Source organism: Sinocyclocheilus anshuiensis, unplaced genomic scaffold, assembly GCF_001515605.1.
Source record: "Sinocyclocheilus anshuiensis isolate Anshui unplaced genomic scaffold, SAMN03320099.WGS_v1.1 scaffold501, whole genome shotgun sequence".
Lineage (NCBI taxonomy): Eukaryota > Metazoa > Chordata > Actinopteri > Cypriniformes > Cyprinidae > Sinocyclocheilus > Sinocyclocheilus anshuiensis.
Window position 1 is genome coordinate 283,540 of NW_015540866.1, and position 14,845 is coordinate 298,384.

General features: G+C 40.2%; 1 protein-coding gene across 1 annotated transcript in view; it reads left to right on the plus strand.

The window, feature by feature from the left end:
* The first annotated feature begins 3,107 nt into the window (after positions 1-3,107).
* The window catches only part of elna (elastin a), an 86,732-nt gene continuing 74,994 nt past the window's right edge, over positions 3,108-14,845 (plus strand). Inside the window, exons 1-3 of the mRNA XM_016485605.1 lie at positions 3,108-3,409; positions 14,057-14,134; positions 14,464-14,502. Of these exons, the coding sequence (XP_016341091.1) occupies positions 3,334-3,409; positions 14,057-14,134; positions 14,464-14,502 (193 nt within the window). The 5' untranslated portion in view covers positions 3,108-3,333. The remainder of the gene's footprint in view (positions 3,410-14,056; positions 14,135-14,463; positions 14,503-14,845) is intronic.

The following is a 14,845-nucleotide window of genomic DNA, read 5'->3' on the forward strand; positions in this document are numbered from 1 at the left end:
CTTCCGGGATTATGCGGCCAGGTCACATGCTTCTGCGGGAGCCTTCTTGATCATTAGGCCCCCGGCACGGCACTGCAAAATTTCCTGGACGTCCGGGCTGGGCCTATGCTTTAAAAAAAAAAAAAGAAAACAGGCTGCCCTGTCTGGTATAACGTATCTAGGTCGGCCTGAGGGGTCACCAGGATATCCCCTCTTGCTGAGGCATCGAGCGGGAAGTATAAAGGTGGCATTTGCAAGAACCTCTAGTGTGTCTCTGTTGACACACTTTTGAAGCATCGCTCCCCTCACCACTGAGGGTTATTATGAGCATGGTGCTTTCTTTCGAGCGTTTGACTTCTCTCCCTTCTGAGGAGTTGGATTCCTCGCTCCGTGGGCTGTTCTCGTGGTAGTGTTTAGCAGTGCTCCCCTTTATCAAAGGGTTACCTATGAGCACGCTACTTTCTGAATTCTGAATTCTTTGGCCATAGGGAATAATGTCACTGACAGCTGTCTTAACGTCCCAGGGTTGGTACTTAGTGCTCACCATGGTTCTGGCATGCACTCCCCTCAGCATGGTGGCGTGGGTATACCGTACCCCATAGCGACCCCTAGAGGATGCAGTTCGAAGTTCCCTTGAAAGGGAACATCTCAGGTTACATATGTAAGCATGGTTCCCTGAGTAGGGAACGAGACACTGCGTCCTCTAGGTTTCTTGCCATGCTTTGGACGCAAGCTTCAGACGAAGAAGTAGATGATGTGTTATCCCTGCGCCTATTTATACTATAGTCGGTAGTGACGTCATGGCTGTCGCCGGCCAACGTGTTGTTGGTGTTTTTTCAATGTATGCTTCAGACACGGGTCATGACGAGGCGTTCCCCATAGCGACCCCTAGAGGACGCAGTGTCTCATTCCCTTCTCAGGGAACCATGGTTACATACGTAACTCGTAACTTGATTACCAAATATATTCAATCTTGATTTTAGTAAAATGTTGCAACAAGATGTTATTTATTTATTATTTATTTTATTTTATTTATTTATTTATATATTTTTAAATAGTTTTGGACATATAAGGTAATAAAAAATATATTTTTAAATACCTTAAAGTAACTACAAATCAGCATGTAAAACAACTATCTTTTAAAAAAAAAATTCCATGTGGAGCATGCCCCCTGTTCTCACCTTTTTTCCCCTTACATGTTTGCATCTCTGGACAATGTTTTGGGTGTAAGATAATAGTATACCGTATACACTGTATGCATAGTTCATTGTTCAATAAGTCATGATCAATACGTCATGGCAACATACAGTAGACTGTTTTTTTCCCCATTACATTTAACTCACAAAATAATTTAACAAATTTCAACTTAGATTTTCAGTTTAATATATTTTAAGCTGAAATTACTTGTACAGCAAGTTTGATAATAAAAGTATGAGGAAGCAACTAAAGGCAATTAAAAAGTAAAGGTTTTTAAGTTGAAGTTGGTGGAAATGTGTTACAGTGTAATCATGGTTGTATAGAATGGTTAAAAAGGCTTTTAAAGATCTGTCTAGTGAACACCGTGTATCAGAGGGTAAATCTACTGCAGACATGTAAATAAATGTCCTGAAATGGTGTTAAGTTCAAGTTCTGTTGGGAAAAAAAATCTTTACATTTATGTGGCTTGTTGATTAAAAACTCAAATTCACTCTCTGTCTATCTGTCTGTCTGTGTGTCTTTATCTATCTGTTTCATTAGCAGCAAGGATGTCGATGTGACCCCCTTCTTTCCATCTTATGTCATTTCTGGGAAAAATTACACTGGAGCCATTCAAATCTGTGGAGACAAAGCTTCCTTGAGAAAATCATCTTCACCATGCTTTGAAGGCCTGAAAAAGACTGAAAAAAAAAAAAAAAAAAAAACTTGGACTTAAGCTATACGTTTTTTTTTGTTTTTTTTTGACGATACTGTGGCACATCACCTAGTCCATGGAGATTTTGCATGTGACCAACAGCCTTAATTGTCACAGTCTAATAAGTCATCATCTTAGTTAAAGGAATAAATAATACACATTGCATATACTGTATGTGCCACATAGAGCAGGGTGTGTTTCTTTAATACAGCTTTCTTTGAGAGGTTTTAATTTTCCTTTTGATTCAGGCCATCTCGAACTGGCTGGAGTCCTGTATGTATGTCTCTGCTAGAGACATGTCTTTAGATCAGGGATAGGCAACATCGGTCCTGGAGTGCCACTGTCCTGCAGAGTTTATCTCCAACCCTGAAAAAAAAAAACTCACCTGCCTGTAGCTTTCGTGATCCTAAAGACATTGATTAGCTTGTTCAGAGGTGTGTTTGATTAGGGTTGAAGCGAAACTCTGCAGGACAACGGCACTCCAGGACCGACGTTGCCTATCCCTGCTTTGGATCGTAAGTAATAAGTATGTGAGAAGCACATACACTCAGGCTAAATACTCGCTGTGAATGAAGGGTTGGCAGTGATCTCAGGATTAGGGTTGGGAAGAGTGCAGTAGCTGAACTGTACTGAGTTTGTCCATCCCAGAGCATCTCTCCCTCCCATCAATTGTCTCTTTTGCTGTTGACTCTCGTTCACTCGTTACAAGCGCACAATGCTCATATTTATGAGAATGATTGCTTTCTTGTAGCATGCCCAGATTTTTTCTCTTTTGAGCAAGCGTTGCTCTTCTTTCTTTCTTTTTTACCCGACCCATTAATGTCTAATTTTGCTTTCAGCTTGCAACAAGTTTGTGTGCATTTTTTAAATGCTTCACGAAGGTATTTTATTAGAGGTAACATGCAAGCAGTCACACTTTCATGTGTAATGAGTGTCAGTACAGTTATTCCTGGCAGGTGTAACAGATGCATTTCAAACCATTCGACATGCCCTTCTCAGAACAATGGGCTTCATTTCCCCCAAGTCTCTTAGACAAACATCGGTCAAGTTTCCCTTGACTGAGCAGCCACTGGAAAAAATTACTCGTCATTTTACAGGAATGAGAACTGTTGTAACTACCCTCTCTCCTGACTTTCCTCCCTGCATGTCTCTTTCTATTTCTCTCTCTCTCTCTATCTCTCTCTCTCTCTCTCTCTCTCTCTCTCTCTCTTTCTTTCTCTGGCAGCACTCAGCTTTTTTGGCAGGAGTGACCAGAATAAAAACAGCAACACCAGACATAGAAGAAAAAAAAGTGCAATGATCCATCGAACCAAAGGCTTTGCCCTTTCCTAATTACGTCGTGTCCAGTATCATTTTCTTTTTTCCTCCCCTCTTCATTTTTTTGAGACATTTTTGAAGTGGTAATTAGCTCTTAGAGAATAAAACCAGCTGATTCGGGGAGGGCCAGTGCATTTTGGGGCGAGATGGCTAACAGGAGGGTTGCGTTGCTCCTTCTCGGATTCTTCCTCACCATACAGCTGAGTCCTTCGCTGCAAGGAGGTAGGTGTGCACTTTCATGGCTCGTATAGGAAATCCTGGGAAGCATTACTGGCATAGAAGGGACACTGTGGGCTTCCCAAGTGCTTTTTTTTCTGCACATTTTGTAGAAACCTGAAGTGTGCACTGTGCAGAAAGTGAAGCTGGAGAACTTGTGCAGTCGATGGGTGCTGCAGGTGGTCATGTTTACTACTGATTGTAGTCGTGCATTTTCACTGGAGGATACTGATAGGATACTAATCATATGCAAGCAGCCATACATTCAGTGTAATGAGTTTCATTACATTTACCTGTGCCTGGCATGCTGACATGACGCAGACGATTACAAAGCAATCTTATACAAGCCCTAAGATGCATAACTAAAACATTTTTTTTTTTTAAATCTATAGTAATTCAGAGGCATCCCTCAGATCTTGAGCATTACCCCATGCATGTTTACTGAGGAATCTGGTCCACATTAATGGGAAACATTCAGTGTGGTGACATTCACATGATCCACATTTGAGTATGGCCTGGCATGCTGACATGACGCAGATGATTACAAAGCAATCTTATACAAGCCCTAAGATGCATAACTAAAACATTTTTTTTTTTAAATCTATAGTAATTCAGAGGCATCCCTCAGATCTTGAGCATTACCCCATGCATGTTTACTGAGGAATCTGGTCCACATTAATGGGAAACATTCAGTGTGGTGACATTCACATGATCCACATTTGAGTATGTTTTGCTTTTGCCTAACAACATCCAGGTAATTTTTAAACCAAAAGAAGGGTGTTTTATTGCTGATAAGACATTTCTGTGAGTAAATAATGATATGATACAACCGGTGCTTTAGTTAGCTTAAAAAGTCTAAGAAGTCACAGGATTCCCATATTAAACTTTTGTGGTTAATATACATTCACTTCATATACGTTTGTGGTTAATATGCATTCAAATACTTGTTTAGGTAGTTTACACCATTCAAAGAATTCAAGCTTGCAAATACTGTAGTACGACCTAGCAAATGCGGACTGCAGAGAGTTTACAACTAAATATCATAAACGTTAACTCAGCTACAGATGTTAGTTTAAGTTCTCCGCAGTCTTGTGCCAGAGTGCTCGACTGGGAATATGAATGTGGTGAGAGCTGTTTCTCTTGAAGGTCATTCCCCTCGATTGTAGAGTGCTTTGCTTAGCTGATGGGGAGGGTTGTGATGAGTTTGTTAATCGAAAACACAGCTCATGCATACTGAATTTCTGAAGACTACAGATGGACTCTTTCTGTCAGCTTGTGTAGACTTGACAAATAAAAAACCTTCCCGGTGGACATCGATGTCCAGTGAGCCGCGCAAGTGCCCATTAGGTCGCTGTCTTTGGCTGCGTTCTGCTCAGAACATGGCTTTGCAAGTACCAAGGCAAACTGTGGTGTGGAAGACGGAGAAGTCAAAAAATCTCCAACTCATTTTTTGGCCCCATCATTAAATTGCAGTTGTTTTGATGTTCTTGGATGTGCGTCTGTGCAATGTTTAGTCGTGATTGGAAAGGAAGTGGGGGTCTGTTCCCAGTTTCCAAACAAAGCCAGAGTATTTCACAATGATTTATTTATTTTCACAAAAATACTTTCATCGGCACTTGTTGATGTATGTGTTTCCAGCCTGCTTCTAAAAGAGAGCTCTCTCTGCACCATCTCACTGATGCTGAATGAATTTATTACGGAGAAATACTGCTCTTGTTGCCTGTGAGGATTTGCAATTGTGATATGTTTTCCATAAAAGCCATCAGGACCGCATCTTAATTTCAGCAGTCTGCTTTGTTCATTTTAATAATTGTATTGGAGGCCATAACAGCTCAGCTATTTCCTCCATACATCTCAAGCTCCATGACAAATCGTTGGTCTGTACGACTCAGGCCTGTCTGTAGGGCACCTGTGATGTTTGCGTGCCGAAAGTGAAAACTGTCAAGGCCGTGAATGGGGAAAGTGTTTTTAAAATTACATTTCACCCTCTCGGCATGCATTTATCAATTCGTCTCCAAGGCCAATGCTAAGCAAAAGGCAACGCTGTTTGTAGGACAGAGCGTATACAAACATTCAGCCTAAAGTCATCTCCCATTACCCCATAGAGAGGTTTTTTCAGTGCTGTGCACAATGAACACATTGCTTTCTGGGTGCATTGTTATCAAATGACCTCTGTACTGGACAGTTACCAAACTTTTCATCTGAAATTCAAAGTTCTGAGCCTGTGAGTCTGTTTGGACGGCTCATGCAGGTGGAATGTTTTCTCTACTGGTGTGAGTGAGTTATGGGGCAGGTGGGAATTTCCGGGCCTTGGGAAGTTACTATGTCACCAGACACGTTGCTGTTACTGTGATGGTTTAAGCAAAGCCTAAATGTCTCTCTTCTTCCATTCCTGCTAAATGGTGACAGTTCTGACATATGGAACAGCCCCTGTCGGAGCTTAAGGAATGTCATTTTGGAGCCAAAAGGCTCATATTATAGACTACTTTGACCCCTTGAAAGCTTCATTCAAGGGCACAAGAGCACCCACCGTGAGACTTCACGTTAAACCATATAGTGTTACAAGTATCTTGTGGGATCCCAGAGTTGTTTGCTTTATTGGAGCTGGCATTACGTCTAGTGTATCTAAACTGTTGATCGATTGTGTAAGCCTCCCTATGCAGTTGGCAGTCACATCATACACAATGGAAAGCCCTCGGTGGAAGTACCAATTATCACATATCAGCTTACCCTCTCACTCTCCAATACCCTTCTGTGGTAATTTATCACTCAGAAGTCTGTCATATGTGTAAGTGTATGACAGCCAATCAATTTTGTGCATGGTATCGGGTAACAGTGCCCTTCAAACACCATTGTTGGTTGGCTATTAGTGCAGATGCTTCCAGTTTGGCACTGTGTGGCAGACGGGCCCCAGGTCTCGCTCCTGCAGCCAAAATAATTAGGCTGTTTTATGACAACTGCTATTAATGACAAGCAGGCTATGAGAGGAGGGCCAGATGAAAGGAAAGGAAAGCGAGGTCTTGCCTCCTTCTGGTCTTGTAAGAATTAAGAAGCCTCTCCTTTCGCACACAAAAGCTTGAAATAAGGAGGGCGCATTTTAAAAGGCACCACTTGGCGTAAGTCTCTGGCTCAGAACATCAGAGGAGTTCAATCCATTAGGTCTCCTCCTCATTGACATTCAGCTGGCTCTGCTTGAAGGTGTATGAAATCACCGCCAGATCAGATGGCACACCTCCACCGTCAGATGGGATTATGATAAATTGCCCACCCTCCCCCTCCATGAATTCCCAATCTGATTAGTGACTCCTCCAGAGGTGCTTTATGGCAAATGTGTGCTGGGAGCGCCTCTCTGGACTCCATCCTGGAGATCTTGTTTTCCAGAGCTGGCTGTACTCGCCTGAAAGGAATTAATGTCTCGTGGTATGTCTAGTGGCGTGTTGATTGATTCGAACGGAGCATTTGCCATGCTGTCTGCTGACTGGAGTCGCTGTTAACACTGTAATGGCTGTGATAGACAATGCATACGATGCTTTTCATTCACTAAGGCCGGTTTATGTGCTGGTCTAGCTGGTGGCACCAGAACCATGATTTCCACCAGCAAAACTGTACTTGTTAAGGACATCAGCATATAATGCATATGCTGGAGACCAGCTATATAGTGATATTTTTTAAGGATAAAAGATAGGGCTGGGAAAATAAATAGATGCATCACGAATCAAGAAATGATATAGCTTCTGAGATTTTCCAAATGCATCGCAATTCTTTCTCGAGTGGATCCTGAGCTTAGTTTTGAACAGCAGATGGCGCTGCATGCTTTAGAAACAGCCGTACTCTGCTTGTTTCCAAATCCTTACACACACTTGAACCTAAAATAATCATTCATAAAATTCGAAAAGGTTGAAGCAAATTACAAGGGTGTTCACAGTGGCCTGCGTTTGCTTTAATCTCATGTCATAAAAGCATTCTGAGCTGAGGTGAAATTACAGACTCAGCCGAACGCACAAGCGCTCTTCTTCATGAGCATTTGAGTGTCCGGATAAAAACTAGATTTAACAGCCATCTGCTGTTAAAATCTGCACTCAGAATCGATTCCAGAGAGAACTGCAATGCATTCAGAAGATCTCAGAATCGACCCACGAATCGATTCTGCATCGATTTATCTTCGCAGCCCTAATAACAGATGCACACCACAGAGCAGAGCAGGTCTGAGCAAAACCATAGTTCAACATATGAATCTTACCCATCCCATCTGAACCTCTGGTTCTGGTAGCCTGAAATACCTCCCATGTTTCCTGCTCTCCAGTTAGCTATCCAGCATATGTACTTGTTGACTGATGTGATACGCTCTAAGTGGCCTTGTATAGAGAGAATAGTGCAGGCCTGCAGAGAGAAGGCCTCTCTAGAGCGCTTTATTATGACCTCAGCTCTCAACACCACGCTCGACTGGGCTCCTGCAGTGTTGGCAGTGGCTCTGTAGGAATGCTAGCAAAGATAAGCGGCTTCATTTAGCTACATTAATTTATACCTCCCCCTCATTCACAGTCTGAGGCCGCTAACAGATCTGACAGTTTATCTCCCGTATCTTTGGCATTTTGAAACACAGCTCACCTGCCACACACTCATATAGCCAGCAGTCGCCGGCCCATCACAGGATGGCATTGCTGGGAAATCACCAGATATTAAGGCTGGTCTGCTTAATGCAAGCTGTTGCGGACCGTATGTAATGTGAGTTTCAATTTCAAATCAAGCTCTTTAGAGTGCTCTTGAGTTTGGACCAGTCTTATTTAGGTCTTGTTTACACATATGGATGGGAGTGCTTAGCATGCTTATCTCTGTTCATAGTGGTGTTAACAGCAATTCAAGCGGGTTAATGACAGCTTCAATGGTCTTATTTACAATAAAAGCAATTTTGTCTGATAAAGCTGTTCACCTCTTCATAATACAGCTCTTATGTCCTAAAACTGTATAGAACCGATACTCGATGTTACAGCACATTAGAAAGTTATTTGCTATATAACCACAAATTCCAGTGAGGGTAAATGTCAAAGTGAGAGTCCTGTCTACTTCCACTGAGAGAAGATGGAGCCAAGATTTAAACAAAGACCTGCACTTAAACCAGATCATTTGTTCCGAAACCAGCCCGGATAGCTGTCATACCAGCCAACTTCAGAGACAGACTCTAGTCGGGAGAGGACATGGACAGGGTTTCTGACTGGAATGTGCTTGGTCATGGGGTTAAAGCTTGATCTGATATCTGGTCTTCATTCAGTCATAATGCAGAAGACCACAGAGTGAGCCTGGAATATAATCAAGGTGGCTTATCCTTTTTTTTAATTGCAAATTGTAAACGACAGGGAACAACCAGCAACCTAAGGCACATCCACCATAAATAATAATAATAATGATTACACTAACAACAACAATAGCATCAAAGAAGAATATAATATTTTGCTTCTATTTTGTTTTTAAAGAGACATTTTCACAAACTCACAAAGAAATATATTAAAGGAGGGCTTATATTTTATTTTCCATTTGCATGTATGAATATGATATTTAGCCAGCAATAAAAAGAAAGTTGAAAACATCCGAGAAATGAGAGTTCACAATAAATCACACTTGTGTGTTTTCAGTGACAGCATATGTTCTAATTACGTTAAACCAGAACTGTGTTAAAACTGTATATTTTGGGTTTCAGGGAACAGTATGACATAATCGTTCTTAAGACTTGATGCAAAGTGTCCAGAAATGGTTCATTAAATATGTTTTTGTATGACACATTTACAAGTTTTTGCATAAACAGCATCCTCTCTTTCAATATTCCTCATTATTATGATTATGATTTTGGTTGGAAACATTGGAACAATAAGCTCACCCTTTACTTTAGCTATGAAGCTGTGGTGTTTCTCTTCCAAATGAAATCTGTAAAGCATGTCTACTGGCAAATCCATTCCTATTACGGCAAACCAACCAACGTGTGCTTCTGTCGGTTCTTTGAGATCACTGTAATGCACAGGGCATTTCATAGCCCACTGCTAATGCTGTTTACAAAATTCAAGCCTTTCTAATCTTGCTGGATGAGATCTTTCTGGAGGAGGCTTGTGCTGATATATGGAAAAAGAAAAGGGAGCACCTATCTCTGTCTGTATCGTTTACCTTCTCAGCCAAGGGAGAATAGAGGCAAATCAGACTTCCATCTTGACTTTCAAGTGACTTGAAGAATGGAGGACAGTCTGTGCATCATATGTTTATTTGCCTTTACATTCCTCAAAGTTAACGCTGTCTCCGCACTGCAGCTCGGCTCGTGTCCAGGAGAAGAAAAGCAGGGAAGGGTGTTTCTCATCACAGAGATTTATTTTTCTAATTCTCAGGCTCACATCCTTCAGCCGTTCATCATCCTCCTTTTTATTTTCTTCAAGATAGGAATCTAGTTTCAAGATCTGACAAAATGTAGGTTTACCTACCACATGCTCAGCAAAGCGTGCAGTCCTTGAGTTCAAAATTATTAATGTATATGAAAATAAAGCTACACAATCAGTACATTTAATGATTAACAACAACAACAAAAAAATCCTCAGTACGTCAGGCTCACTTAAATTCTCATTTACAGGGTTTGCAGCTTATACTGTATGTACTTACCTGTACATGATCAATCACAAGTTTGGATTTTTTTACTAAATCATTTGAATTGTTTTTTTTTTTTTTGGAACTGATCAATTGTAGTGATTGTTCATAGTGACTTCTGCATGCAGAATCTAGACAGAGAAGTTCAAAATAAGTGTTTATTTGTGTCACTGTGTAATTGTCATGCTTCTGTCTGCTATGACTTTTTATCTGTTTGAATCAGTTTTTATAATGTCAGTATTTAATCAGTTAGTCATGTCAAATCTCTTTCAGATTTCAGCTTTGACGCAGTATCACATTTAAATAAAGGAATTAGTAAATAAGTAAAGGTGCATGATTTCACGTCAGCATGATTTATTGCATGCACAACTGCAACGGTGTTGCAAAATTCCTAACTGCTCTTTCATAACTACTCCTCTAATTGGCCTTACAGCTTTTTTAAGACTTAAAGTATTAATCCATAGAAGAAACATTCTCATCAACAAACTAATATGTTCCAAACAACGCTGTAAGCTGAAACTGTCAATCATTTGCAATGGAGCGTGGTGCTCTGAGTCATGCCTTCATTAATGTGTTAATTAGCCGTGACCTGGAGGGGAATCAAGTCGTCCCACATAGAGAACATGTGAATTTAATACCAGTCATTTATTTGCCAAACAAGTCACCAAAACAGCCTTAATGATTCCCTGTGCGTCAATTAAACCACCATTCAAAGCTTTATTACATTTATTCATTTATAACCTTATGAATTACGTTACTGATATAATGTAGATGTCCCAAAAATCACAGCGTTTCATTAGAGATTCCTTAATAAATCTGTACCTTTATGAAGGGCCTTAATGAAAAGGCAAAACAGCAGTTGCACTGGACTATGACTGCAGTCATATATATCACGCTTTTTCTTCTTTAAACACAAAACTGTCCTGATGCCAACTTCTAGATCTACTGGCAGCTCGGATTTGTACAAGCATTCATAATAGCTTTTTGTTCAACTGCACGAAAACACTGAATGCAATAAGTAGGGCTAAAGTCATTAACTATTGGACGCAAGCAAAGCATGACTGACTAAATATTAGGAGCTACTGGACTGATTTAAGCACTTGACAAAGTGGAAAATATGAGCTGTGTTTGTCTACATCTTCAGTTAATCAGCAAAAGGTACATTTAAACAGCGTACTTAAAGCATATTTGCATTTGATCATGTGGTAATTCTGGTTTCCTCTGAGAGAGGTTCAGATGAGGCTGTACCGCAGCGGTCACTGAGGACGGCCGACTCGCTGTAGATGCTAGCAGCTTGTTGCAGACAGGTATCTGAGAACAACTCTGCTCTCACCTCTCACACGGAGACAGGAAATCCTCTGTCTGATGCTGATACCAGGCTGTGACATGGTTACCGTGGTGATCGGACACTTCCTGTCCAGAGTGTGTTCAGAGGGCGGAGCTTCTCTCTGCGCTCATCAATCGGCCGAAAGGTGGTTATGTTTTCAGTGCAGATCAGTATCACATCGTCCGTTCGCTCAAATGTTCCACCGCACTCATTGTCTGACACGCATCAACACTTTCCCTCTTGAATATCTGACATGTGTGTGCTTCATTTACATTAGACGCTAATTCTTCAGATAACTTTACCTGACTTAAAACAGCAACATTTCCACTGTAAAGTGAATTAAATATGTGAATTTTTAACAGAAACATACCACTGGATTGTATATGCCCACATTATCACAGACTACTGTATAAATAAAGCGTTGTTAAACGTTCAGTCTTTAAAAAAAAAAAAAATAATAAAGAATAATTCCTTGATCCCTAAATGTTATTTTATTTAGATTTGAATGGAAAATTCAATCATTTACCATCCATTTCTTTTGAGTCATTTTAAGGAAAAAATTTCATTTGCCTGAAAATCTCAGGAAAATTCCTATACAGTAGCAATCATTGAAAATGTCCAATATTGATTTGCTATCCCTAAAGACCTAGATGATTTCATACCAGTACAGTAAGTTCATATAACATGAAAGGATAATATGAATTTCTTGTGATATCATTGCATTTTGCCTCTATGCATATTAATGTTATTAAGGTAGACAGCTGATTGCAGATGCCAAATTGACTGATGTTAGCATTTAAAATTATTTTCTACTGCATTACACTCTACAAATAGTGAAGTGAAGTCTTCGGAATAATGTGATAAAGTACAGTTTACTGTTACTGATATCAGCAGTAAGTCATAAAGACACATGCAGCGCACAAACTGAATCATTTCATTCAAGCTTCTTTCAGAAAACTTGCACCAATTTGAAAGTAAATGAAAACCCAGTTTGTAAGCTGAAGTTTTTTTGTTTTTTTCCAACAGCAAAAGTGTAGCCTGCCTCAGACTAAAAATTTTTGTCACCCCTAATCATGTTTTGAATCTGTGAGATAATGTTCTGTCCTTGCAAAGCGTGTGAAGGTTTTGGCAAGATGACAGTATATGTAAACTTTCCACTAGCTTATTAAAGATCTTTGTTCCATTTCTTCACTGCCTCATCTGCAAGTCAATGCCAGGGCAGTTCACAGCTTGCGCTTGTAGTTTTAATCTCTGATCTGCCGACTGTGAGTGATTCTTCCCATGTGTGGCTTTCTCTTTCACATGACAACACTGGCCTTGAGTGGCTTTTTTTTTTTTTTTTTTTAGGCCCCAAAATAATAATAACAATGAAAATAGAGCATGTATAATCCTTTACTGAATAATGACAGGGTATTCGTGCAACTGCATAATAAAATACCATGCTTACTGCATTGCTGCTAATAAACACCAAAGAAGCTGGGACATATGGATTTGGTTAAATGGCCTCCAAGGAACATGCAAATGCTATTAAAAATCTTTGTCATTGGAGGGTCTGTTCACATTCTCCATCACAATTTTGTGACGCAAACCGGGTCTGGCTTCGAAATGTAATTTCATAATTGATGCCTAGGCTAACAAGACCTCCTGGGAGGCTGTTAGCAGTCGTAAAGCATTGGACCCACCGGCCCACCCATCATGAGCCTTTCCCGAGCCCATGCACTGTAGCCCACGACATGAGACTAACCTTGCCTTATGGCAAAGAATACATGGAAATACTGTAGTGCTTTTCCAAAACAAACAAACAAACAGTCATGACATTACAAAATTGCTATCTTTTGTTATTAATATTTCAATAAATATAGTGAACAATAAATTATCTTCAAAACAAACTCTTTCATCTATTTGCAGGTAAAGTCTGTATTTGTTGTTCCATCATGAACCTCTAGGGGTTTGTGATTTCTCATTTACGAAGCACTTGATTAGTTCAGGTTAACAAATTTGTTTCACAATCAAAATAAGTTTGTGATTAAGTTGAATGTGCATAGCATTTAGTTTGTAGACATTTAGTATACTGCCAATGAAAAATAAGGACAAAGCTTTCAGGAAAAAGCACTTTCCACTAGCAGTTAACCAGCTTACATGCATGCACTCGGTTTTTCTCTCAGCATTTCTCCTCTTCTCTAGCTTGCTTTCTAATCTAATTGTCTAATGATCCTGACATTGCATACAAATATTGTTGGCTCTTTGACGAATTGCTTCGTTCCTCTTTTGTAAGTGGCTTTGGATAAATCTGCTTAATGCATGAATGTAAAATACCACTCATTTAGCTGGTTTACAAGGCTTGTGCTACAACTACATCCACTTTGATGACAAAGCATCAGTTTCACACATAACGCCAACCCATTCTTTTGTATTAGCGCTTTAAAGCATCCTGTTTTGTCAGGGAAGAAAACAATTGAGAACAAATGTGAAATGAAAATGGGTTCATTTCAAAGACTTCACTTGAAGGCCGTGTGCGATTCCCGAACTCGTGAGGAGTGACTGACATCAGCTAGTTGTCCAGAGAAATGCCTTTCAAGGCCTTCAGAATCAGATTTCCTCAGAGACGTGGCTTTTGTTTGAATTCTTCTCCTTGCGTGTCTGTTAGGGTTGGGGTTGGGAAACATGAAAGACAGATCCTGATGACGCGTGTTTTTCTGTTTCAGGGGTGTATGTGCCACCGGGTTCAGCTGGAGCAGGACCAGGAGGTGCTGGATTGTTACCAGGTGCTGGATTTTACCCAGGTATAACCAACTACAGCCATGATCCGCTCACCGCTTTCATTTGTACCAAATGAAGAAATGACACTGGCCATGTCAGTTGATTTCAATCAGAGCTCGGAATGGATTTCACATACAACAATCTGATGCTACTCACGTTATGCACACTTGAAAGTGAATATCTTGTTTACTTGCTAGTCTCAAATAAAACTTTTGAAAGTCTTCCAAAGACTAGATGCATTTCACACGCTTTGTGGTGTCTGAGAGTAAAGCTGAACCATCTTCATCTTACACTTGACAAGATGTGAACTCATCTGCATTGACAGGGCTCTAACTCGTACTGGTTTTAACAGGTGCTGGGACGTCCCAATACAAAGCAGCAAAAGCAGCAGGTAAGATCATTTTGCTTTGACCATAAACACTCTAGAAGTGATTTGAGACCACTGAGACCAGAATCATGTATTGTTTCCCATCCTTCAGACCTCATTGACTCATTTTATCATCTGCTCCTTTACTCACCTATTCATTCATTCATTCAATCAACCAGCCAACAATCCAAACAGCCCAACGATCAATCAGCCAGATTCATGAATGCATTTGGCTGCAGTAGAAGCACCTTGTTCCAAACCTCCTTAAATTAGAATATTGTTTTTCTAATTGCTGTCCTTCAAATTCAAATTCACTGTAAACCCACATGGATATACTGTTAAATTGCTTTGTTTTTGTTGAGAGCTG